The sequence below is a fragment of the Miniopterus schreibersii genome, assembly GCF_964146895.1.
Source record: "Miniopterus schreibersii genome assembly, chromosome: 2".
NCBI classification, from domain to species: Eukaryota; Metazoa; Chordata; class Mammalia; order Chiroptera; family Miniopteridae; genus Miniopterus; species Miniopterus schreibersii.
The window spans coordinates 380,888-405,653 of record NC_138102.1 but is presented as its reverse complement, the minus strand read 5'-3'; the positions used below and the strand labels follow the sequence as shown (position 1 = coordinate 405,653).

Below are 24,766 nucleotides of genomic sequence, written 5' to 3'. Positions count from 1 at the left end.
CTCACATGAGGATATTTTTTCCATTGATTTTTAGAGAGTGGAAGAGAGAAGGTGGGAGGGAGGGAGGGAGGGAGGGAGGGAGGGAGGGAGGGAGGGAGGGAGGGAGGGAGGGAGGGACATGGATGTGAGAGATGCACGTCGATCGGTCGCCGCCCGTATACGCCCTGACCGGGGCTGGGGATTGAACCTGCAACCTAGGTACGTGCCCTTGACCAAGAATCGAACCCAGGACCCTTCGCTGCACAGGCAGATGCTCCAACCACTGAGCAACACCGGCCAGAGTGAGAATAATAAGTTTTATACAAGTTCAAGAAAGAAACAGATTTAGAAACACACACAACTTCCAGGCACCGACCCCAGACTCATTCTCACATGGGATGTGGAAGCCGAGATGGGATTTGTATCTGAAGGTGTCAGGCGGGCATTTAACACGCACTCTGCATGTCCCCAGGTCACTCGCAGGGCCCGTGTGCATATGACACGGGCCTGTTCATAGCACAACCACCAATCACTTTTATGTTCCTGGTTAACAGAATGTTTTCGACTTTTACAATTTAAACATGAAGTCAAGCATCAGTCCTGAGTAAATAACTGCAGTGGCCTGGCCGGCGTGGCTCAGCGGTTGAGCATCGACCTAGGATCCAGGAGATCAGGGCACATGCCCGGGTTGCGGGTTCGATCCCCAGTTGGGGGCATACAGGAGGCAGCCGACCAATGACTCTCTCATCACTGATGTTTCTCTCTCTCTCTCCCTCCCTGTCTCTTCCTTTCTATGAAATCAATAAAGATATATTAAAAACAAAACAAAAACTGCAGTAGATCACATGTTCCAGAAAAAGAACACAACTCGGAGACAGGATCTTTTAAGAAACTAAAGTGAATCAGTGCATCCATTCATTCATTCATCATCCATCCATCCCTCATTCATCATCCATCCATCATCCACCCATCACTCATTTATCATCCACCCATCACTCATTCATCATCCATCCCTCATCCATCCATCACCCACCCATCACTCATTCATCATCCATCCATCCCTCATCCATCCATCACCCACCCATCATTCATTCATCATCCATCCATCACTCATTCATCATCCATCCATCATCCATCCATCACCCACCCATCATCCATTCATCATCCATCCTTCATTCATTCATCATTATCACTTGGCCCCTCTCCTGACACACGTGTGTTGGCGCCTCCGGCCCTCGGGGACAGGGCTGTGTATTCCCAATGACTCGCTGCAGTGAGGACAGAGGCTGGAAACACAGTACAGAAAGAATAAAAAATGATCATTTGATCGTGTTAATTTGCTGCCATGGACTAAAATAAGCAATTTAAAAAATCATTTTACACATTCAAGAGAAACATTCAATTATTCAGTTGAGCAGTTTGGGAGAAAGTAATTGTCTTCATTCTGCGGATGTGAAGACACAGCTAAAAGTATGAGTTAGAGGCTGTGCCATCCATCATTTTCTACATGTACGTCAGGCACACACTAAATGCAGTTGAAAAATTTAGATTTAATTTAGCAACAGAATTCTACTGAAGTTTGTACATCTCCAAAGAGCAGACGAATCAATGAAGACAGGTTTCTAAACATCGCATTAGGTTTATTTAACTATGAGTGATTTTGAAATAAAAAATTAAATGGTTACTTAATATCTAAGGTAGCTGAAGCCCTGACTAATCTATTTTTATTTTTATTATGTGAGCCCAGACATAAACATCCTCTTGGCTGTAGTGCCTCCATCGATTTCCTCACCGTGTGTACAGCGCTGCGAAGATCCCCGGTGGTTTTCCCAGTGGCTTCCTACTTAAAGGGAGAGAGATTAAAACACACCTGCGTGTTTTCCAATCGAATTACTGAGTTAGTTTGGATTCTGCGTGCGTCTCAGAGACCAGGTGAGCTGGCGAGAGTCGCCCCGAGATAAGGGAGTGAGAGGGGAGCAGCTCGCCGGGGGCCTGAGGGAATCGGCCGCCGTCCCAGCAGGAGAGGTCCCTGCCCGACTGGCGGAAGGAGCCGCGCACGGACCACCTGTCAGCAAGGTTTCCGTGGGTGAGTCCTGCTGTTGCAGCAGAACAGGCCTGGGCGAGGCGCAAGGCGTCCCCTCCCGTGACTGTGGCACTGAGCTCACGTCACCAGGACCCCTCCCGAGGAAGCCGCAGCTGCAACACCGTGGGGGGAACACTATGGGGGGGCGCTGCGGGGACACTATGGGGGGGGACACTGTGGGAGGGGACACTATGGGGGGACACTGTGGGAGAACACTATGGGGAGGACACTATGGGGGAAATTATGGGGGGGACACTGTGGGAAAACACTATGGGGAGGACACTGTGGGGGGAAATTGGGGGGACACTGTGGGGGAACACTGTGGGGAGGACACTGTGGGGGGAAACTAGGGGGGGGACACTGGGGGGGACACTGTGGGGGAACACTGTGGGGAAGACACTGTGGGGAGGACACTATGGGGAGGACACTGTGGGGGGAAAATAGGGGGGGACACTGGGGGGGACACTGTGGGGGGACACTGTCCCCAAACATGAATTCATCTCCATCACATGCACAAGGAGACATTCTACACCCCACTTCCAACGGCAGAGCGACAGCCAAATCTCAGTGACCCAAACTTCTAAATAGCCAAACACCTAAACTATAATTAAAACAGTGTCTCGCCCTGGTCGGTGCGGCTCAGTGGTTAGAGCATTGCCCCCCCACCCCCGCCAGGGTCGCAGGTTCGATTCCCAGTCAAGGGCGCGTACCTGGGCTGCAGGCTCGATCCCCAGCTCCGGTTGGGTGCGTGCGGGAGGCGACCTGGGCACGTGTCTCTCTCGTCCATGTTTCTCTCTCCCTCCCTCCCTCCCTCTAAAAATTTTTTGTGACTTCAGGGAAATGGCAGTGCGCAGGCCTGTGGGGTGGGATTTCTGTGTCCTGTTCCGCTTATACCTACGTTTTGAGGCTGCCATTAATTAAAGTGTCGGTTCTTCTACTCTCTTTAAAAAAATCAACGGAAAAAATATCCCCAGTGAGGATTAACAACAAAGAAAACAAACAAAACCCCGTTTCTCGGCTGACGGGCGGCACCGGCGATGCGACCCTGGGGGCCGCAGCTGCGCCACATTCCCGACACCCCAGAGCGTTCCCGCGGCGTGGAGTCTGCGCCAGGGTGTGTCCGCCTATCTGCCCACTGACGGCAGGAAGCGAACGGCCTTGACCGTAAGGACGCGCCTGAGGGTCTTCGCGGGGACGGGTTAGCACCTCTGCTGAGGGTGGCCTTGGAGAAACACGTTTTACTTAATTGGGATGAGCTGACTTGACTGGGACAGAATGAACAGCTGTCCCGTCCTTACTTCTGCGGGACTGGGAGCCGTCTCGGCGCGAATACGTCGTTACCTCCAATACGCCCTCATTACCACCCACACCTGGACGCCGCTGAATTCAGTCCTCGGGAGTCGTTGGCACGCCAGAAAGGAAATTCAAAAATTAGCCTTCTACCATCTGAAGCACAAATACGCAATCAAGATAAAACATATTCTGAACGGCAAGCGTCGGGTTCTGCTGAACGCGGCGGGCACGCGGAAGCCCCGTCGCACTCCCTTAATCAGGGCTTCAAAGACACCAGCATAAAAGGAGGGACAGTAATCAAGCCGCGGGCGTCCAAACGAGGGCCTGGATCCTGGAGACACCCGGCTTTGAAGGCAGCAGATTCAGCAGGAAAGATGAAAGCCATTTTGACACTTTAATTAACGTCAGTCTCAAAACAGAAGTGTAAACGGAACGGGACACAGAAGTCCCACCCCACAGGCGTGCACGCTACCATTTCCCCAAAGTTACAAAAAATGACGCGGGCGGCCCGAGTTCTGGGCCGGCACCGGTGGGTCAGCAGCGGGGACGTCTATTTCAAACGCGTTAATTAGCAAGAAATGAGAGTCTAGCCAGCATTTAACATCTCATAGACACTCCCTGTCTTCATTTTAATTTTTAAAATCCTCTCCCGAGGATGTTTTTTCCATTGCTTTTCAGAGAGCGCGGAAGGGGGGTAGAGAGAGAGAAACGTTGATGTGAGAGGGACACACCCACCAGCTGCCTCCTGCGAGTGCCCTGACCGAGTCTGCACAGAGGTACGTGCCCTTGTCCCGAATCACACCCTGGACCCTTCAGCCTGTGGGCCGAGCCTCTAACCACTGAACAGACTGGCCAGGGCCTGTCTTCATTTTAAATATTAAAAAACTTGCATCACGCAATGAGAACGTGGGCTTTCTGCAGAAAAACTGAGAATGGACCGACTTTTAATGACACGAAGAGTCAGGAAAGTGTCTAAGAGCAGAATATTCGAAGGGCCAGGCGCTAATCAGGTGACTGCAGAGACCCATTAGCAGCGACGCCCCCGGAGGTTATGAGGGTGAGATGCGGGGGTGAAACGGGAATTCGAGGTGTAGCTCCCGCCCCGCTCCCTGTTCTATAGGACACGACTCTCTCCCGTCTCCGAGAATGCGACGCTTTAAACGTAGATGAAAACGTTTTTGAAAAGAGTAATTTTTTCCAGTGGAAATGGTGACCGACCAACAGCAGTGACACCACTGGGTGGCACCTGGGTACCGACGAACGTCCTTGGAGAAGCTGCACCCTGTGTGGCAGGCGGCACTCGGCACATGCTGTGAACATGTGCGTGTAGTTTCATTCAGGACACTTAATGGTGCATGAAGTCTATAGAAAGTTGCATCGGAATTATACTTTTACTATAAAAATCTGGGGGGAGGTAATTGTTGGGCGGTGCTTGGTGTGGTGACGAAATTGTTGATTCTCATGTCTGCCCACGGCGGATGGTGGTGTGTGGCTGTCGACGATCTGGGTTAGTACAGGCAGAATTACCACCGTCTCTTTTCTCAAGGGAAAAGGACCTTCCATGGACACAGTGAGTAAAATAATAAAGCCAGGGCTCCTCGAAGGGTAAAAACAGTACATAACTTCCGATCGATTTCCTCTCACAGATGCTCCACGAACTCAGCCTAAATCTTGTCCATTTCACCCATAAAGTCCCATAAAAAAATTGGAGCCGGGTGCTATGGCTCATGGCTGAGCGCTGACCTGTGAACCCGGAGGTCAGGGTTCGATTCCCGGTCAGGGCACATGCCCGGGTTGTGGGCTGGATCCCGTCGGGGGCGTGCAGGAGGCGGCCGATCGATGAGTCTCATCATTGATGTTTCTGTCTCTCTCTCTCTCTCTCTCTCTCTCCCTTCCTCTCTCTAAAATCAATAAAAAATAGTAAAAAAAAAAAAAGTTGGAAGTCCACAAACCCATAATACGGACGACATAGGAATAATCTCAGGTAACAGGAAGGGAAATACAGTCACTGACCCCCCCACAACAAGGACCAAGCACTGAGATAGCCGACAGCTGCCCGGGCTGACGTCGGCTGTGACGAGACGTCAGAGCTCCGGCCAGGCCCCTCCGCGCTCGCTCAGAGCCCGCTGGGATCAACACGCCCACAGGTCTGTGCTGACCAAGCAGACACCCCCTCGTGTGGCCAGGAAGCCGGTGGCCACACGGGAAGTGCGGTGGGCGGGGGCTCTGCCGGACTCGAGACTATTCTGGCTCCACCGTGAGGAGCCCTGGGCCTGCAAGCACCTGCCACCGTCTGCAAAAGGGGCCGACCGCTGCTCCCCAACGAAGCTCAGGCCCAGCACAAGGCACACACGCTGTGTGAATGCAGAGTTACTGTTAACCCTGCTTGGCGCTCGTCACTGAACTGTGTCTGCCTCAAATCCCCGTTGAGATGGGGCCGCCCAGCACCTCGGCCACGGGCTCCCCGCAACCCTCTGTAGCTCCGGGGACTCGGTCCCGAGGCAAAGGGCAAAAGACATGCCAGAGGCAAGGCTGGGGACCTCGGGGTGACTCGTCCCACAGCAGGGCCTTGCTGAGAACACAGGGAGGACGGCATGTGGACCAAAGTGCCAGCTGCCGGCCACCCCCAGGTACCAGCACCTCGAGGTTCGATTGAAGGGCACGGCTACAGCCTTCCCTTTCTCGAGGGAGCAGAAGTGTTTTTTTCAATGTTCTCAGGATATTTCATAATTGCATGAATTGAAATAATTTGTCTTACTTTCATGCTTTCTAAGCTACCGTGTTGTAAGGAGTACAAGCCACAGAGCCCTGGCTTTGAAGGCATGTTTATGGGACCATGTGAGTAAATACAAATAGGAGTTTAATTCTCTGCCACAGCCTAAAGGTTTTGGCATCTAATATCCACATATCTTTAAAAGAGACGTATATTTTAAAGGGAAATGAAGCCCAGACAGCGTGGCTCAGAGGTTGAGCATCGACCTAGGATCCAGGAGGTCAGGGTTCGATTCCCGGTCGGGGCACATGCCCGGGTCGGGGCTCGATCCCCAGCAGGGGCCTGCAGGAGGCAGCCGATCATCATTGATGTTTCTCCCCCCTCCCTTCCTCCCTCTGAAATCAATAAAGATATGTATTTTTAAAAAAAGGATATGAAAATTAATTTTTGGGGGTAGTATGTTCTTTGGAACTTGTCCCTCAGGGAGTGGGAGGGAGGAATTCATGTTGGACGAGACTATGTAGGGAACGAGTGAATCCGTGAAGGCTTCCTGGAGGAAGTGATGGCAGCTGCACCTGAATTTGGTTTTGCGTCACTGGAGTGAACTTGAATTTATTACAAGGATGAGCTTTACGTGCCTAGAAGAGCAGTGGTCCCAGGCTTCTGTCTGTCCGATCCTACATCAATTCTCCTCTCGGGGAGTCCCAGAGGAGGCCTCATTCGCGCACTCAAACAGCATTTATTGAAATCCTATTATGGTAGGAACAATAATGCCCTCCCCCAAGTCCACGTCCTAATCTCTGGTACCTGTGACTATGTCACCTTACAGGGCAAAGGCTCTTTGCCGATGTGATTAAAATTCAAGAAAATTCATTAAAATTCAAGGAACAATAATGCCCTCCCCCCAAGTCACGTGAGTGGGCCCCATGTCATCCCCAGGGCCCTGTACAAGGAAGGGAGGCAGGTAGGAGTCAGAGGGCAGGTGAGGGTGGGACCAGGCGAGAGTCCTGTACCTGGAGCTGAGGAGGGTGAACTCCCGAGGCCTCAGGTTATCCTGGAAACTGGAAACTATCATGTCCCCTTGAGAGACAAGTTGCTCCAGACGTACAAACAAAACGGAAATGAGTTACGGCTGTTTGCCCTGTTGGATTTTCCCTCTGTTTTAACGACTTCTTGAATCAGCTGTGACACATGCTGAGAACATTCCTGACCTGGAGCAAAATCATTATAATCTAATTTTCTAGCATTTTCCTCCACGATATCAATAGCACTCCCTCCCTTGAAAAATTGGGTGAAACGCCTGTTTAGACAAGTAGGCAACGCACCTGATAAGTCATATCCCGGGGGAGGAAGCCATGTGTGAAATGAAAGCTAGATGTTCTCAAAACCACTTCGTTTAAAGAGAGGACACTAATCAATGCTAGTGTTTTCCATAAGGGACGGGACGGTGGGGTGCGGGGGGGGGGGGGTTCATCGCTGAGCAGTGGACGCCTGCAGATGAGATTAAGGGACACGGTTTCCGCTGAGTCACCTCGGGCTCCAGGGGCTGCGTGGCCAAGGGCAGGGAGCTCGAGACCCCAGGCAAGCGAATCCACCAGCAGCAGCCGCCCGCGGGGGTTTGAAATACAGGGTGTCCCCCAAAATATACACACACTGTGACAGCTGGCAGGTCAATTTTGAAACTGAAATGCATTTTAATCAACACTGCCTTTATGATTATTCAAAGTGTGTTTAGGCACTTTCTTGGGACACCCTATAGCTGCTCAACACATATTCCTGAATTCTTCACAGACCTCCCACGCACATATTTTAATATTTAACTATTGCTAGATGAATATTAAGATTACATATTTGCATTTTATACAAGGGGAGGTGACCTAGTAACATCAACTTGTTTTTCAGGCATGCAAAAAGGAGCATTTAAATAAATCCTATTTTTCAAGATAATCACTGTGAATGTTTTCAAAAACAACTTTTTTGGAATTATTTTCAAGAGAGTTTTAGAAACAAAAAGAAAATCAGTTTGTCAGAATAATCTTTCTCTCTCCACACAAAATTACTGATGTCCCGTCTGCCTCCGCGGCAGGAAGCCCCGAATCAGGTCGGACGCTCAGCCGTGCTGACCAGCGGGCATCTGCGTCCTGGGGGGTTCGACGGTCTCTCCGTACGTGTGTCTTTCTGCTTTTTCAGACAGCAACTTGTCATTTCTTTGGTATTTGCCACACTCTTATAGACTATGGCCGCATGCCTTCTCAGTTCTATTTAGGAAGGAAGTATTGTAAATACCTAACAGACGACGCTCAGAGTAAAACAAGGACAGGGAAGGTTCATGAGCCACCTGCTTGGACGTGTCCTCCCGGTGGCACGTGTCCCACCACAGCCGACGCCCCTAGAGTTTCCACCTCTCTCATTTGACTCCCGGACCGTCCTCACCTCCGGCGGCCCCCTCGACTCGATAACTAGCCCAGGGTCCAATAGAAACTTTGAAGAGAAGCATCTTGTGTGATTTATTTGGTACGTACACTTTGGGGATATAAAAGTGCACTGGGTAAATCATGTGCACATAAATTAGAGCTTTAGTCTCAGCTCCCCACTGGTTTTTTTTGTTTTTTTTTAAATATATCTTTATTGATTTCAGAGAGAGGAAGGGAGAGGGAGAGAGAAACATCAATGACGAGAGTCACTGATCAGCTGCCTCCTGCAGGCCCTCAACTGGGGATCGAGCCGGCAACCCGGGCGTGTGCCCTGACCGGGAATTGAACCCTGACCTTCTGAATCCTAGAGGTTGATGCTCAACCGCTGAGCCACACCGGCCGGGCCCCCCTGGTTCTTGTGTCACCTGTATGATCTGTTTATTTTTATTCTGCCCGTAATGACAGCTTGAAGGTGATCGATCGTGTTCCACGGGGCGGTCACCCTCAGAGCATTTCTGAAGACGTGAGATCGTTTGACTGTCCCTCACCCATAAGATACACGCCACAGATGCTGGTAAAAGTACCAGTGATGACCATTGAAGTGCTTCAATGACGGTGAAGCTCATCACTTCCCCGAGTTTCTAATCTGCGCTTTTCACATCTCTTTTTATTCTTTTAATTTTTTTGTTAATCTTCACCTGAGGATATTTTTTCCACTGATTTTTAGAGAGAGTGGGAGGGAGGGAGGGGGGAGAGCAAGTGAGAGAAACATCGGTTGGTTGCCTCCTGCACATGCTCCAGCCTGGGCAGGGGACTGAACCTGCAACCCAGGCGGGTGCCCTTGGACGGGAATTGAACCCGAGACCCTTGGGTGTGCAGGCCGATGCTCTATCCACTGAGCACACCAGCCAGGGCTCTTTTTTCACATTTCTTTTCCTGGAAGGGCAGGGGTGGTCCATGCCTTCCCCGAGGGGAAAAAACAAAAGGAACAGGACAGCCCAGAGGACACAAAGGCCCAGCCCTGTCACCCACGACCCCCTGATCGTGCTGTGATAATATCCACAGCCCTGCAGACCCCTCGGGACAGGTCCTGGCACTGCCCTCCCTGCCCCCACGGAGCTGGGCTTCAGAGCAGAGCACCCGCGGTCGAGGCTGCAAGGCTCGGCCGTCAGCATCACAGAGCCTCCCGTCAGGGGCCAAGAAGTGCACAAAAACACCACCTCTGGGAACACATCCTAAGACGCCCAAAACACGAACCGGAAAGAATTTATGCGCCCCTGTGTTCACAGCGGCACTGTTTACAACAGCTAAGGCCTGGAAACAGCCCTGGTCGGTGTGGCTTCGTGGTTAGAACGCCGGCCTGCGCATCAAAGGGTCTTGGGTTCGATTCCCTGGCAAAGACACGTGCCTGGGCTGCAGGCTTGATCCCCAGCCCCAGTCAGGGTCTGTGCAGAGGGAACCGATCGATGTGTCTCTCCCACATCGATGTTTCTCTTCTCTCTCCCTCAAAATCAATGGGAAAAATATCCTCAGAGGATTAACAACAACCACCAAAAACCTGGGAACAGCCCCAGTGCCCAGCAGTAGACTAGGGGATAAAAACACGGTGGGACATTCACGCCATGGAAAACGACGCGGCTGGAAAAAGGAAGACAATCTCTCACTGTGAGTCAGCACGGAGGGACCTGGTAAGTGAAATAAGCCAGTGAGAGGAAGGCAAGGACCCCACGGTCCCACTCACATGTGGAATCCAATGAACAAAATAAACTGATGAAGAAACCAGATCGAGAGACACAGACGCTTGGCCCAGACGGAGGGATCTCGGGGGAAGGCGGGGGTCGGGGGAAGAGGGGAAGAGATTAAGCAGAGGACTTACATGCATCCATGCACAGGCCATGGGCACAGACGATAGTTCGGGGAAGGCCTGGGGGAGGGGCAAGAGTGGGGGGGACAAAAGGGGGGAAAGGGACACCTGCAATACTTTCAACAATAAAGATAAATTAAAGAAAAAAAGATCACCGAGGACCCAGGGCCTCTTTGAAAACCAGAGGTTAGGCTACTGGATGAATCGGCCACAGCTCCTCATTCCCTCGGATACTCCAGAAAAGCCAACTTGCTAAGACCTTGGAGGGACAACATGCTGGACAGGGTCTGGGTCCTGGCTACTCCTTCGGCCATCTCTGGACTGCACATCGGTCAGGGTGCTTCCTCTAAGAGGCTGGTCAGTGCTGGTTTACCAGCGGCATGCAGTCTGCAATTTGTAATTCCACGTAACCTCCCCTAGGTCTCCCGAAAGCCGTTAGCATGCAAGGAGAAAGCTCTGTTTCTGGCCCGGCCAGTGTGGCTCAGTGGTTGAGCATCAACCTAGGAACCAGGAGGTCAGGGTTCGATTCCCAGTCAGGGCAGATGCCCGGGTTGTGGGCTCGATCCCCAGCGGGGGCCGTGCAGGAGGCAGCCGGTCAATGACTCTCTCGTCATTGATGTTTCTCTCTCCCTCCCCCTTCCCCTCTCTCTAAAAAAAATCAATAAAAACATTTTTTAAAAAAAGCTCCATTTCTGGTACAGGACACCCCTTCCCGGACCCTGCCTGTCCCTTCCCCCACTCCGGTTCCTGGTGCTAGAAATCAAACCCACATTCGCCCCAGTTCCTCCCAGAGCTGCCCTTAGCTCCTCTGACAGGTCGCGGGACCCAGGTCCCACGGCACCCGGGTCACCTCGCTCCTGCGCTCGGCTGGCTGCTGAGCGGCCAGCTCGGCTGTCACGTGCAGCTGGGGGAATTTTATGGCCGGCTCTGCTTTATGGCTCCTCCAGACCATGGATATTCATCGCGTCAGAGAAATACGACAGTGCGGAGAAATATTAGGCCGTGCTGTTTAGCTCGGGTGGTAAATTTTCAGGGGTGGATGTGGCTGCCGTAAGAACGGAAGGAAGCGGTGACATTGAACCGGCAGAGCCCAAAGACGACAGAGAATTTGCATTAACGATCGGTTCGCTGGCAGCCGTGAATCACAGTTATGGATTCGCTTACCCAGAGACCAAGATTTGGGCTGGACGTGGCCACGGAGAAGCCCAGGCGTCGCTGTGCATCCAAGGGCTTCGCTCAATCCATTCAGCTCCGACATTTAAAAAGCAATCACCTGCTAAATATCAGGGCTCACATTTTTTCCTATACAAAACTTTTATATTTGGTTATCTTTTTAAAATGTTTTTATTGATTTTAGAGAGAGAGGAAGGGAGAGGGAGAGAGAGATAGAAACATCAACATCGATCAGCTGCCTCCTGGGGATCGAGCCCACAACCGGGGCACGTGCCCTGACTAGGAATCAAACTGTGACCTCCGGGTACACGAGACGGTGCCCAGCCAGCTGAGCCACACCAGCCAGGAATACTTACTTATTTTTAAAAACTTTGATAATTATGGATTTCATTCTAAAAAAACAAAGGTTGGCCGGCCAGCATAGCTCAGCGGTTGGGCATCGACCTAGGATCCAAGAGATTGTGGTTCGATTCCCGCTCCGGACACATGCCCGGTTGTGGGCTCGATCCCCAGCTGGGGGCGTGCAGGAGGCAGCCGATCAATGACTCTCATCACTGATGTTTCTCTCTCTCTCTCTCTCTCCCCCTTCCTCTCTTTGAAATCAGTAAAGAAATATTTAAAAAAATTAAAAAATTAAAAAAAGAAAGGTTACCTGTGAAAGAAATGTTTCCAAATACCACCGCAAATGTGACAATGTTACAAATGTAATTTGGAATAGTTACCAAACACTGGAGACTAAACCACACCTGCGCTCAGGGTGCGCCCTGCTCCTTCCGGGGCGAAGGACCTTCGCACACCTGTGTGTTTTCCACCAGGACGGTCAGAAAGGGCCTCCTTACCTGCTGTGGACCTGACAGTGGAGGTGACGTTGGAGGGTGTCAGTGCGGGGATACATTCATCATCTTGGGAGTAACCAGCTTGAATGGCGCGAAGGTAGCTGTGACTCCGCGTCCGGAAGCACCCGGGGAGGTCCAGGGCATCCATGGCCTGAGACTCCACCTCGCTGAAGACGGACTCACACACGGACTCGAACTGCCCATTGACCTCGGCCTCGCTCATCTGGAACAGGCAAGAGCGCGGTCGGTGGCGAGACCCACCAGGGTCTCTGGCCAGGCCCCACCCAACCTGGTTTTAGAGACTGGCCCCAGGGACGGAGGGGCGGACAGTGGGTCCCACCTGGCTCACGCAGCTGGCCTGGCTCAGCATGCTGAGAGCTCTCATGTAGCTCTGGTTCCGGGAGCGAAACTTGGGGGAGTTGTAGTTGGCAGAGGGGTCCAGGCCGTGACCTGCAGGCCCGTCGCTGGCCGCTTGCAGGTAGCTCTGGCTACAGGAAAGAAATAAGAGGAAAGGCGTTGCACGGATATCACTGAAGGGACAGCGGGCAGGTTAGGAACCGACGCGGAGAGGCCGCTGTAAAGTCCCCAGCCCCCGACTGTCTGTTGACGGATACCTTCGCCTCATGCAAACATTCCCAAGGCTCACACAAATGTGAATTTCATCCAAAGTAATAGGGAGGCTATTTGCAAAATTGCTTTGAATCCTGACATTTTATGGCCAGGTAGGAAATTAGGATCACTCCACATTTTTTTAAGAAAGTGCTGAAAATGAACTCGGCTCCTGAGCTGAAGCCAGAAACCTATGAAAATCTCATAAAAACAATGTTTGCTTTAGGCAACGTTATCTGCTCAGAAAAATAAAAGGCTTGCCTTCGGCCTTAACGTGTGCAAAGTGTCTGGACGGTGCACCTTGGGCAGAGAGGAAGAGCCGACCGAGAAATTAATTCTGCTTTATCATCATTATGACCTTCTCTCCCAAACTCCCCGGAAAACCGATTCTCTCCGGTCTCCCTGCTATTTGGTAAAATGTTAAAAGTGTGGGGAGACGTGAGGGTGTCTGGCAGCTGGAACGTCAGAGTAGCTTAAATTTCCGGCACGTGGACCTCCTGCCAAGTTTTGCTGACAATCTTTCCACAGTGGAAACACCGAATGAGGTCACTGCGCAGGCCTGTGTATAAATATCAGGTCACCGATTCTGACTCCAGTTAGAAGCTATTATTTGGGACACACGGAGGGACCTGGAGAGCATTACGCTGAGTGAAATGAGCCAGGCACAGAAAGACAAGCATGGGACAGACTGAGGGATCTCAGAGGAAAGGCAGAGGCGGGAGATAAACCGAAGAACTTAATGCATCTTTGCAAAGCCCAAGGCCAGACAATAGTGAGGTGAAGGCCTGGGGCGGGGCGGGTACTGGGTGGTGGGGGCAATGGGGGGGGAAGGGGGAACATCTGTAATACTGTCAACAATAAAGATACTTTAATGTATGTTCCTTGCTATTCAAAGTAAATTCTTGATGTAATTTGTTTTTTTCTGTGACTTACATCTTTCCTTAAAAATGGGACAGTGGAGGAAAAACTGGGCTGGATTTTAAGTTCTGACCAAGCACAGCCCATTTATATTTATTTATTTATTGTTAATCCCTCACCTGAGGATATTTTTTCCATTGATTTTTAGAGAGAGTGGAAGGACCGGAGGGAGGGAGGGAGACAGAGGAAGAAATATTGATGTGAAGAGACACATTGATCGATTGCCTCCTGAGTGCACCCCAACCTGGGCTGGGGATCGAACCTGCAACCCAGCTACGTGCCCGTGACGTGGAGTCAAACCCACGACCCTTTGGTGTGAGGGCCGATGCTCTGACCACTGAGTCACTCTGGCCAGGGCAAAGCCCGTTTATTAGAGATTCAAAGTCACTTATTCTGCAAAATATTAATATTTTTATATATTAATAGAATATAATTTAGTTTTAAAACCAGGTGTATCCCGCATTCCAGCCGCTACCTGCCTTCCCTCCACTCGAAAAGACAAAAGGAAGTCGGGGAGAAAGCAGCGTTAAGCTTTACGCTGGTCCTGCTCTGGCAGGTCGGGAGGGCGATGGCTCTTTGTCCGCTGTGGTCAGGGCTGCCCTCCCTGGTGCGTGGCACCTGACGGGCCCCTGGCCTCCCTCCAGGACCGTCCCTCGCTGTTCCCCAGAACTTCGCCCATAGGAGTCCCCTATCATTTGAAATTTCCTTTAAGCCCCTCGGTTATTCCCCCAAAATGATAATTCCTACTTGAGCAGCCCGGCTGTCAGGGGTTGAAATGTATTTTCACATGTAGACGTGGTGGGAGCTCAGAAAAATTGAAAAGGAAACCGTAAAAAGATTTCTAGAAAAAGACAAAAACATCCCCCCCCCCCCATTTTTCCCCTTTCAAATGACGCGGGCCTCGGGGCGCCCTGTGCACCGCGAGGCCCTCGCGTCCCCTGGAGGCTGCAGGAGAGAGTGGCTGTGGAGCAGAGAAGCTGCTCCCCGGAGGCTGCGTTCCCCGCCCGTCTGCACGCGGGAGGCTCGCCGGCTGCGCTGTGGGCTCACAAACCTCTCCCGTGACTCAGCTCATGGAAAACAAGTTTACGTAACACCTGTGCCGCCCCAGCCTCTGCCCACAGCTGCTGACACAAGTAAATAACCCGAGAACCCAGGCACCCGCCGTCCCCTTGCCCGTCGCCTCAGGCGGGTGGGAGATTTTCGTGGGTCAGATGAAGGAGAAACATAAGACTGAATGTGTAATTCCAAACACGGGGCATCTTTCTTTTTTAACTATTTTTAAAAATTGATTTTTAGAGGGAGGAAGGGAGCGGGAGAGGGAGAAGCTTCGACCGGCTGCCTCCTGCCCGGCCCCCACTGGAGGTGGAGCCCACAGCCCGGGCACCTGCCCTGAGTGGGGATGGAACCAGCGACCTTTTTGGTGCCTGGGACGAAGCCCAACCCACTGAGCCACACTGGCCAGAGGGGAGCGGGTGGGAAACGGGGTGAAGAGGGATTAAGGGGTATGAACTGGCGGTTACAGAACAGTCGTGGGGCGTAAAGCACAGCACAGGGAGCGCAGTCGGTAATATCGTAATAACTGTGGATGGTGCCAGGTGGGGACTGGAAGTATCGACGGGAGCACTTTGTAAAGTATGTGATTCTCTAACCACCATGCTCTGCACCTGAAAATAATACAAAATAATTCTGAATATAAACTGTAATTAAAAATGAAAGCACTAACCATAAAAGGGTACTTAAATACTGCTTTGAAAAGTGATCGTTTTAGATAAATTAAGACCATGTATGTTTCTAAAAGGAATAAAAAGTGGTATTTTAAAAACCCCCACAAAAGTGCAGAAAAGAAAGTCATGGGAACAGAAGCTGGAGCTACACTTGGGACCCTTCATCGTCTGAAACACTTTCCCTCCCGAAAGAGCATTCAGCTGAAGATCGAAGGACAAAACAGGTCTAAGGACATAAAGGGAAAAACTGTCCAGAGAGGCGACGAAGGAGCCAACAGGAAACAACGGAAACTGCAAGAACGTTCGGCGGCAGGAGCCGGTTCCCCAATCCGGCCTCACACCTCTCGGGCTTCACCCGTCCCCCTCTGCAGACAGCCCCAGCTCCACGGCCTGCGCAGCCTGCGTGGTTCCCCCGACGCGCAGCCCACAGGGACCCTCTGAGGCCTGCATTTCCTGAGCATGGGCGGGCTCTGGAGACAAATGGATGGGCCACGACTCCTGGGAAGGGCCCGTGTTGGGGGTGAGCCTGCTGGCTGCACGACAGGAGTCACCAGCTGTCTTCAGAGGATGGTCTTTCTCAGGTCGTGTCCTGTCACACGTCCGGGGAGATGAGCCACGGGCCCGTCCCAGCAGAATCCTCACAGCGCTCAGTGGGACAGCGCCCGGTTGGGTTGGGAGAGACCTGGGGCCCAGCGCCAGGGGCCACCCGCACCCCTGGTCCCTGCCTCCCATCCAGACGGTGCACCTCTGACAAGAGGCACTTTCCACCCCCTGGAGCCCAGGAGGTCGGGCTCATCACCGGAGTTGCAAATGCACCGTCTGGCAGCTGGCAACAGGGTCACCAAAACCCGCAGAGAAAACTGCCCCCGGCCCGCCAGCCTCAGTGAACGGTGGGGTGGCGGCGGGAGCTGCGGCGGGAGACACCCCCCCCGCGGAGCACAGGGGGCCGCAGCCGAACCGTGTGCACTTCAGCTGCGAGACGTTTCCAAGGGCCAGCATCTGGTCCTTTCCCACTGAATTTATTGGGGAGCATATGGCCTTCTTGATGGAGATAAAAGAATCTAAGGAAGTGGAGGCTGAATCGCTTTACACACGTCCTTTAGATGGATGACCTCTAATTTTAGAATCCTTAAGAACGGTTATTTCACGGGTGCTCTTAATGCTCCTTCATTTATTACGTTGATTAGCAATTGTCCCTGACGAGTGGCTCACGGAGGTCAGTTTTCTTCATCGTTCATTGTGTACGCGGCAGAGGGCCCGGCACCGAGGAGACACAGGGATGGTGACAAATGTGGCCCATGCCCCCCCCCCGTGTGAGCAGGGCACAGGGAAGCAAGCGGGCGCCCGGCAGAGGGGAGCACCGGCTGGGGAGCTGCAGGGGCCCCGCCCTCCGGGAGACGCTGTGCTCAGCACCGTGTGCACAGGCACGGGAGGGGCGTCACAGAAACAAGGCCTGGCCCGAGCGTCACTGACCCGCGAGCGTTACAACCACCAGCTCCTGTGTGATGTCAGCAAGGCACAGACCGGACAGTTCACCCTGCTGTCGACCTTCACACCCAACAGCTGACCGTTCGCCTGGGAGACGGGGCAGTTCTCCCACGAGCACCCGCACCCAGCGGCGGGGACCACGCGGACCAGGCCGACCAGCCTGACGCTGAGGAGAGTCCTGGGAATCACCGACTTACCAGACAGTCGTCTCTGTCTGCATTTGGAAATTAAATTTATCAATAACGTATCTTTGGGCAAACATACAAAACATATGCTATTATATTTGTAAATCAGCCCATTTCCTGTCCTCAACCTAAAAATTATTCCCTAAAAATGCACTTATGAAGTTACAGTAAAAAAAAAATGTCCTATTATGATTCACACACACACTCACTCACACACACACACACACTCACACACACACACGCACACACACGCACGCACACTCACACACACACTCATACACACACGCACACACACTCATACGCACACACACTCACACGCACACACTCACACACGCTCACACACACACACATGCTCACACACACTCACACACGCTCACACACACTCACACACGCTCACACACACGCTCACACACACGCTCACACACACTCACAAGCATGCTCCTGATGAAAATACCAGGAATGACGGATGGACCACTGGTTAGGACAGCTGCTTTAAAATGAAAGCTGAGGTAGAAACCGCCCAAGCCTCTCTCCTTAATTACTCCGTAATAAGTAAATAACCAAAGACCCGACTTGTTCTAAGAGGCCTTGCAAACCGATGGCCATAGTCTAAGGTTTTAACTCAGAAACTGCTTAGTCAAGGCCGCCGGCCGCGGTCGGGCGCGTTGGGAGGGGGAGGCCCGAGGTGAGGCGCTCGGGGGAGAAGGCGCGTCGGGGTCTTACGTTTGCAGCCCTCCCAGCGGCCTCTGTCCCAGGGATTTGAGCAAGGGCTCCGGCCGCAGGGCCACCGTGGGCGACGTCTTCGGGCTGGAGTCGGACTCCCCGCTCTCGTCGTCGCCCATGGCCTTGATGTAGCTGCCGCTCCGCATCCTCCTGCAGGGGATCTCGTCCTCCTTGCCCCCGGGCGGGTACCCTGCCCACTCGTCCGGCGGCACCTGCAGGGGAGAGACGGGCACACCTGCGTCAGTCGTCCGTCCGAGCCCAAGCCCGGCTCTCTCAGGAACAAGCTCCCCAGGGCCCGAGGGCAGGGCCCCTGACGGTCAGACGCACAGACGGTGCCTCGCAGGGCAGCCCTGATGGGACGTAACCATGGAGTGATTCTTTCTTCTCCTATAGGAGCGACAGAGAACGTGATGGAAAAAGTGAGGGTGTCAGGAAAGTGAAATGAGGAAACCCCGTGACCTCTGCACCTGGAAAAACCACAGATAACGTTTAGATTAATTTCCTCCCAGGACTGAAGGAGCGAAAATTTGAGAGAACTGAGACTAAAAGGGCTGCCGGTGCGGAGCAAGAGGAAGCGGGAGAGGAGGGCAGTGCCCACGCCAGGCTGCAGGCCCAGGGGGAACGGAGCCCCTGGGCACCTTGTATATTCCCTGCAGGGCCCCACTTGAAATGCCTGCTCGGGCTTTTGTGCCCCGTGTCCAGTCTGGGTGCAGGCTGAGCCTCAGGCCCGGTCATGCAGGTTGACGTCTTGGCCCTTGCCCCCCCCACGGGGAACTGCGTGGAGGGACGTGGTTTCCGTGGCAGCCAGACAGGGTCTGCATCGTCTGAGCAGATGAGATCCCGTTGATGCCGCTCCGGTCGCCTCCGGACCCCGAGTCCAGTCAGCCTGGCCAGGGAAGCTCCTGTGTTCATTTATTTCCGTGTTTTATTTTTCCTCTGAGCCACTGTTCAGGTGCCCAGTTCATTTTCTTAGGGTCACACCCCTCCCGTCTCACCCCTTTAAACCCCAGCTGCAGCCCAGCCAGCGTGGCTCAGTGGTTGAGCATCGACCTATGAACCTGGAGGTCGGGGTTCGATTCCTGGTCAGGGCACAAGCCCGGGGTGCGGCTCGATCCCCAGCAGGGGATCATTGACGTTTCTCTCTCTCCCTCTCCTTTCCTCTCTCTCTGATGCCAATAAAAACATATTTAAAAAAAAAGCAAAAATCCCCAGCAGTGGATGGAGCAGAAGCCAGGGGGACCGAGCACACATCGCACGGCCGAGGCTGGGTCATGCGGGGACCCCACCGGACAGAGCGAACACTCAGGGAAAAACACTCCGTCGGCGCCGTCCCAGGTTAGGCCCACCGCGCGCATCTCCACAGGGGCAGAGCCCCCCCCCGTGCCCACATGGCAGTGCCAGTGCCCGACTGTCCTCCCCCGGGCTGGGCGGCCACCGCCCACCTTCCTGTCCCCAGAAGCCACTGCCCGGGCGACCTGCGGGGCTCTGTGTCCCCGAGCTCGGCTGCGACGTGCCCACCCGCTCAGCGTGGCATTCACTGAAGGCTGACCTTCGGAGCTCTGTCCACTGACGGAGAAAATTCGAAAACAAGAGCTTTCTCAGAGAACAAATGGGTCACATTTCCCTTCGCTCGCCCGGTGTCTGCTCCGACCTCAACAACACAGAGTCTTCCTCTGACGGTAACTCCGTGTTCAGTACAAGGTGAGACTGAAAAACAGCCCCGTGTTCAGCTCCAACTCGCTCTCGTTTGGGGTGAAAGGAAGCGCAGAACGCGAGCATCTGCTTCCCCCCCTTGGGTGAAACCCTCCCCGTAGGTCACAGGACAAAGCCCTCGGTGCACAGCCCCTGTCGGTAAAGCCGGGTCTGCACGCGAGGCCCCCGGTCCCTCGAGGAGTTTCACGCAGTCCACGTGCGGGGACATCTGTGCCTGAGCCTCTCGGACGTGCTGGACCTCAGCTCCCGCGAGCCCGACACCGGCTCAGACTGCCGGGGAGACGTGAGCGGGTCGGCTGCTCAGGGTCACGAGTCTTCTCACGCGGGACCCGCGGTGACCACGAGGACAGGGAAGGATGGAACCGCCGAGCTGCGTCGGGGATGCGGTGGCTTCACGGAGACACCGAGGTGGGAGGGACAGGAACCGGCTGCTGGAAGAGACGAGCCCCCTGAGGAGCGCGTGTCCTCGCGGGTCCCAGGGCTCAGGGAGCCAGCACCACCCCGGGGACACCACAGCACCCGCCACACCAGCAGTGCCTCCCACCGGGGGGCAGCCCGGGCTCTGCTCGTTCAGAGACTGTGTGTGTCCAGGACAGCTGTCCCTGAGGTGGCCTGTCTGGGGCCAGGCCTACGTCTGGGAACCTGCAGGGCCTCAGAGGAACGGAGGTGACAGGTGGGTTTGCCGGGGACAAGGTGACCGTCCTCCCTGCTCACCTGGGCCTCGGAGCCCCGTGGTTTCACTCCAGGAGCTTGGGCTTTAAGGTGGGTCCACTGAGTCACAGCTGTCACGGGATCGGGTCACAACCTGTCATTGTTTAGATGCTGCCATGTAAAGGCCGAGTGTTCTGAAGTCTGGGGACTCACAGCTGGTCACAGCTCAGCCAAGCCCTCTCGCCCACATCGCTGATGCCCCATCGTGTCCGAGGGGCAGGGACCAGAAGAGGAGGGGAAGGTGTGACCCGGCCTCACGGGCTAGCCGAGGAGGACGTCAGTGAACGTGACACGTTTAGTGACCACACAGTGCACACGGAGAAACCACGGGCATGGGAGCCAGAGGGCCGGTGGGCAGTGATGCCACCAGGAGGCCAGGGCAGGTGGCAGTGATGCCACGGGGAGGTCAGGGCAGGTGGCAGTGATGCCAGTGGGAGGCCAGGGCAGTGATGCCCAGACAGCAGGACAGTCAACAAGTGGACAAGGTCCTAAGCTCCACCCCAAAGTCACAGGAGGAGGGACCTGCAGATTTTCAACATCAACCCAGCCCCATGGGCTCCCCGTCTGTGTCTGGATTCAAACAAAGCGGTAAAAAGAAACTGTGACAATCAGGGCATTTGAATACTCGCTGGACCCGAAACCACTAGAGTTGATGTCAGTTTTCACGTTGGTAACGGCACTGCGGAGACGTTTCAGGGGGGCCCTCACCCCCCGGGCGGGTCCTTGAGGACAAGTGCAGAGTATTTACTGGTCTTCGGGGGACTTGCGGGGGCGCAGCCTGAATGGGCAGGTGTGAGGTGCCGACGGACAGCGCAGCCAGGTGTTGACTGGTTCTGAAGCTGCGTGGGGAGTGCATGGGGTCCGTTGCATTACACCCTGTTATTTTCCTTTTTTAAAAAAATATGTTTTTGTTGATTTCAGAGAGGAAGGGGGAGGGAGAGGGAGAGATCCACTGGCTGCCGCCCGCCTGCCCCCTTCCGGGGACGGAGCCCACAGCCCGGCAAGTGCCCTGACCAGGAACCGGACTGGTGGCCCCTTGGTTCCTGGGCTGAGCGCACCTTTTTATAGGATTAGATTTTCCATAATTAAAACATCAGAAAGGGCCGCTGGAGGGCAGGGAAGAGGGTGTTACACAGGAGGGCGGACAGAGGCGGCCTCGGTGGGGCCCTTTGCGGGTGTGAGGCCGGCAGCCGTGGCCGGCGGGGACGCCGTGCTGAGTGTCCTCTCGGAGGCCCCAGGGACAGGCAGGGGGGCGGGAATTCTGCTCTGTCGGTGACCGTGAAGGGCCCGCTGCTGCTGGCAACGTGCTGGTGAGCATTTTATGTCTGCACATTACTAGGACTCGCCAAATACCCGCAAAATCTACGCCCCTCACGTTGCTATAAAAATACCCACTTGTCTCTGAATAAACCTGCCCGTGAAAGCAGCTGGGTTAGCGTTTCCTCGACAAGCAGCACCACCGGGTTCTGGACGATGGCCCCTGACTCCTGAGGCCGCTCGGTTAGTGATCTGCTCCGATAACTGACGCCGGTGACTCAGGCGGCACCCGGCCGGCGGCTCGTCCTGTGAGGGTCCCTCCCCCGGCCTGCGCCCAGCACGGTCAGGAAGGGGGTGTGACTGTGGATGGAGAACAAGCTACACAAACGCTGGAGAAAAACACAGACCCTCCGGCTCTGCTAATGACAGTTAACAGATGCAAGTACTCAGAGGCACCCATGGGCGCCTCCCGGGCCGACGCTCCCCCACACACCCAGCGGTTGACGCGATCTGGAGGCAGAGTGAGAGGGAAACACGTAAACCAGAGATTCGCGATGCTCTGCCTCTCCCCACCCACGATCGTCGTCCATCTGTTCTCGCCCTTGGTGAATTCATTCACCTGCACCCCAGAGGCACAGGGGCGTTTCCCAAAATCGCGCCTAACGATGCCATGGTCGGGTGGGGCCAGTGAACCCACGCAAGCCGCAGGCCCACTTCCACGGGGCCCCACCGGACGCTACTTTATGTTTGTTTTTTCAAATTGCGTTTGAGAGAGAGAGGCAGAGAGAGGGACACACGGAGAGGACACCATCGATCGGCCGCCTCCTGCCTGCACGCCCCCTACTGGGGATCGAGCCCACGAGCCGGGCACGTGCCCTGAGCGGGAATCGAACCGCTGACCTTTTGGTTCCTGGGTTGACACTCGGCCCCTGAGCCTCGCCTGCCGGGCCCGCCAGCCACTTCTGAATGAGAAGACGTTACCTGGGCTAAAACACCGTGATGCTAAATTCCGCAGCCGAGAGGCATCAGAGGGAGGACCCATCGCCCGCGTTCGAGGGGAGGGTCGGGCTGCCCAGCGGCCCTCCCGGGGCGGGGCAGCGGGTGCCCCCGGGAGAGGCTGCTGCAGAGACCTCGGTGCCCGCGGCGGCCTGGCCCCGGGACCTTACCTGGAGGTAGTGGCACGGCCTCAGGGCCGGCTTGATCTCCTGGTGCGCCAGCGGCTTGTCCAGGTTCAGGGAGCTCTTGCGGTACGCCTCCTTGGCCTGGCTCACGGTCAGCGTGGACCAGGAGCTCCGCTTCATGTACTTGGCGTCGGGCGTCAGGGACAGGCCCTCACAGGCCGAGCACTTGACGTCGTTGTTGCTCTTGGACGTCTTCAGGGAGAGGTCCCCGAAGGCGCCGGGCAGCGGCTCCGGGTAGCAGTGGGCGGCGCGGTCGGCCAGGTGCCGGGCGACCACGCTGGGGGCGCGGCAGGTGCTGTCGCTGTCCAGGTTGTCGTCGGAGCTCCACCAGCTGCTCAGGCCCGGCCTGTGCCTGCTCTCGGGCTTCCGCTCCCTGCTCTTGCTCCGCCTGCTGTGCTTGGCGTGGTGGCCGTGGTGGTGGTCCTCCGCCCGGCCGTCGCCCCTGGTCCCGTTGACGTTGCCCTTGGAGGAGCCCTCCAAGGAGTGGGACTTGGTGAAGAGCTTCTGCACGGAGTGCACGAGGTGCCGTATCCGGCCCGGGCTCTCGCCCCGCTGCTCGGCCGCCGACGTCCGCTGGTACTGCAGCGTGTGGAACCCGTCCCGGTGCAGGGGCAGCTGCTTCTCGAACTGGTCCAGGAGGTTGGCGGGGATGCGGTTGGCCCTCGCGCCCGCGTGGGGCACGGCGCAGTCGTCCCGGGTGTCGTAGTGGGAGCTGTAGTGCATCCTGGGGAAGGTGCTGCTGGACACGTGCCCGCCCAGCACCACGGGCACCATCACGCACTCGGAGTGCACGGAGCTGCGGGGCGAGCAGCGGTGGTGGTCCGCCGGGCAGCCGTCCGCGGGGCTCAGCAGGTAGGGCGGCCGCGGGTCCGGCCCACGGCGCAGGTGCTCGCAGTCGTCGGGCGGGGCCAGGCCGCAGGCGTGGGCGGAGCACAGCGGGGCTTGGCTCCGGCTCCCCGAGAACCCTTTCATGTTCCTGGGGGCGGGGGAGTATCTCTCCTCATTGAAGTGCTGAGCGGGGGACCACGAGTACTGCTGGTCTGTGGAGGAAACAGAAGCGTCGCGTGAGACTCGGTGGAAACGGCGACAGAAAACGAGCGGCTTGACACCCCAGGCGCGAGCTATATGCAGCGGTCAGCGGCCCCTTTCGGTCTGGGCACGCACGTGGGCGGCACGTTCTTATACATCAGCTGCTCCAAAATACAAGAATCTCAGGAAAAATAAACTGGTATTCCCAAATACGGCTTTGTTTATCGTTTGATAATCCACGCACGAGGCTATAGTCTCTCTTGATTGTTTTAGAGAGAGTGGGGGGAGGGGGAGAGAGGCATCGATGGAGAGGCAGGTCGGTTGCCTCCCACACGCACCCCAACTGGGGCCGAGGATCGAACCTGAAACCCAGGTAGGTGCCCTTGACTGGAAATCAAACCCACCACCCTTCAGGGCCAGGCCGAGGCTCTAACACTGAGAACACTGGCCAGGGACCAAATACTGTTTTACAACAACTATTCAGTGTCTCCCAGATGCATCAGGTCCTGTGAAAGCAAGATTTTGTGGTATTAAGCAAATGAACAGTTTGAGGGGAAAAATGAGTAACATTTGATTATCTGAGTATTACATGCATGTACAGTAGGCAATATGCATCTAATATTCTACATGGAAAATAACAGGCTCTGTCACAGTGTGTGCTGTGCCTAGGCGGACTGTCTATATCATGTAAATAGTCATCATAATACCCATCTACAGTGCGCAGATGATGTCGCTCTGTATCTATCATGTGCATAGATATTATATAACATGCACACAACAGGACCCCTGCAGGAAACACAGGCACAAGAACCTGATTCGGCAGGAAAAGGGGTGGGCAGAGCCCGGGAGCCCAGGAGGGGCCTCAGGACTGCG

General features: G+C 54.8%; 1 protein-coding gene across 2 annotated transcripts in view; it reads right to left on the bottom strand.

The window, feature by feature from the left end:
- Positions 1–24,766, bottom strand: part of DLGAP2 (DLG associated protein 2) — a 274,304-nt gene that overhangs the window by 21,861 nt on the left and 227,677 nt on the right. For both annotated transcript variants that reach the window (XM_081129834.1, XM_081129835.1), the window contains 4 exons: positions 22,850–23,904; positions 18,003–18,214; positions 12,696–12,843; positions 12,359–12,578 (listed from right to left, as the gene is read on the bottom strand). In XM_081129834.1, the coding sequence (XP_080985960.1) occupies positions 12,359–12,578; positions 12,696–12,843; positions 18,003–18,214; positions 22,850–23,904 (1,635 nt within the window). The remainder of the gene's footprint in view (positions 1–12,358; positions 12,579–12,695; positions 12,844–18,002; positions 18,215–22,849; positions 23,905–24,766) is intronic.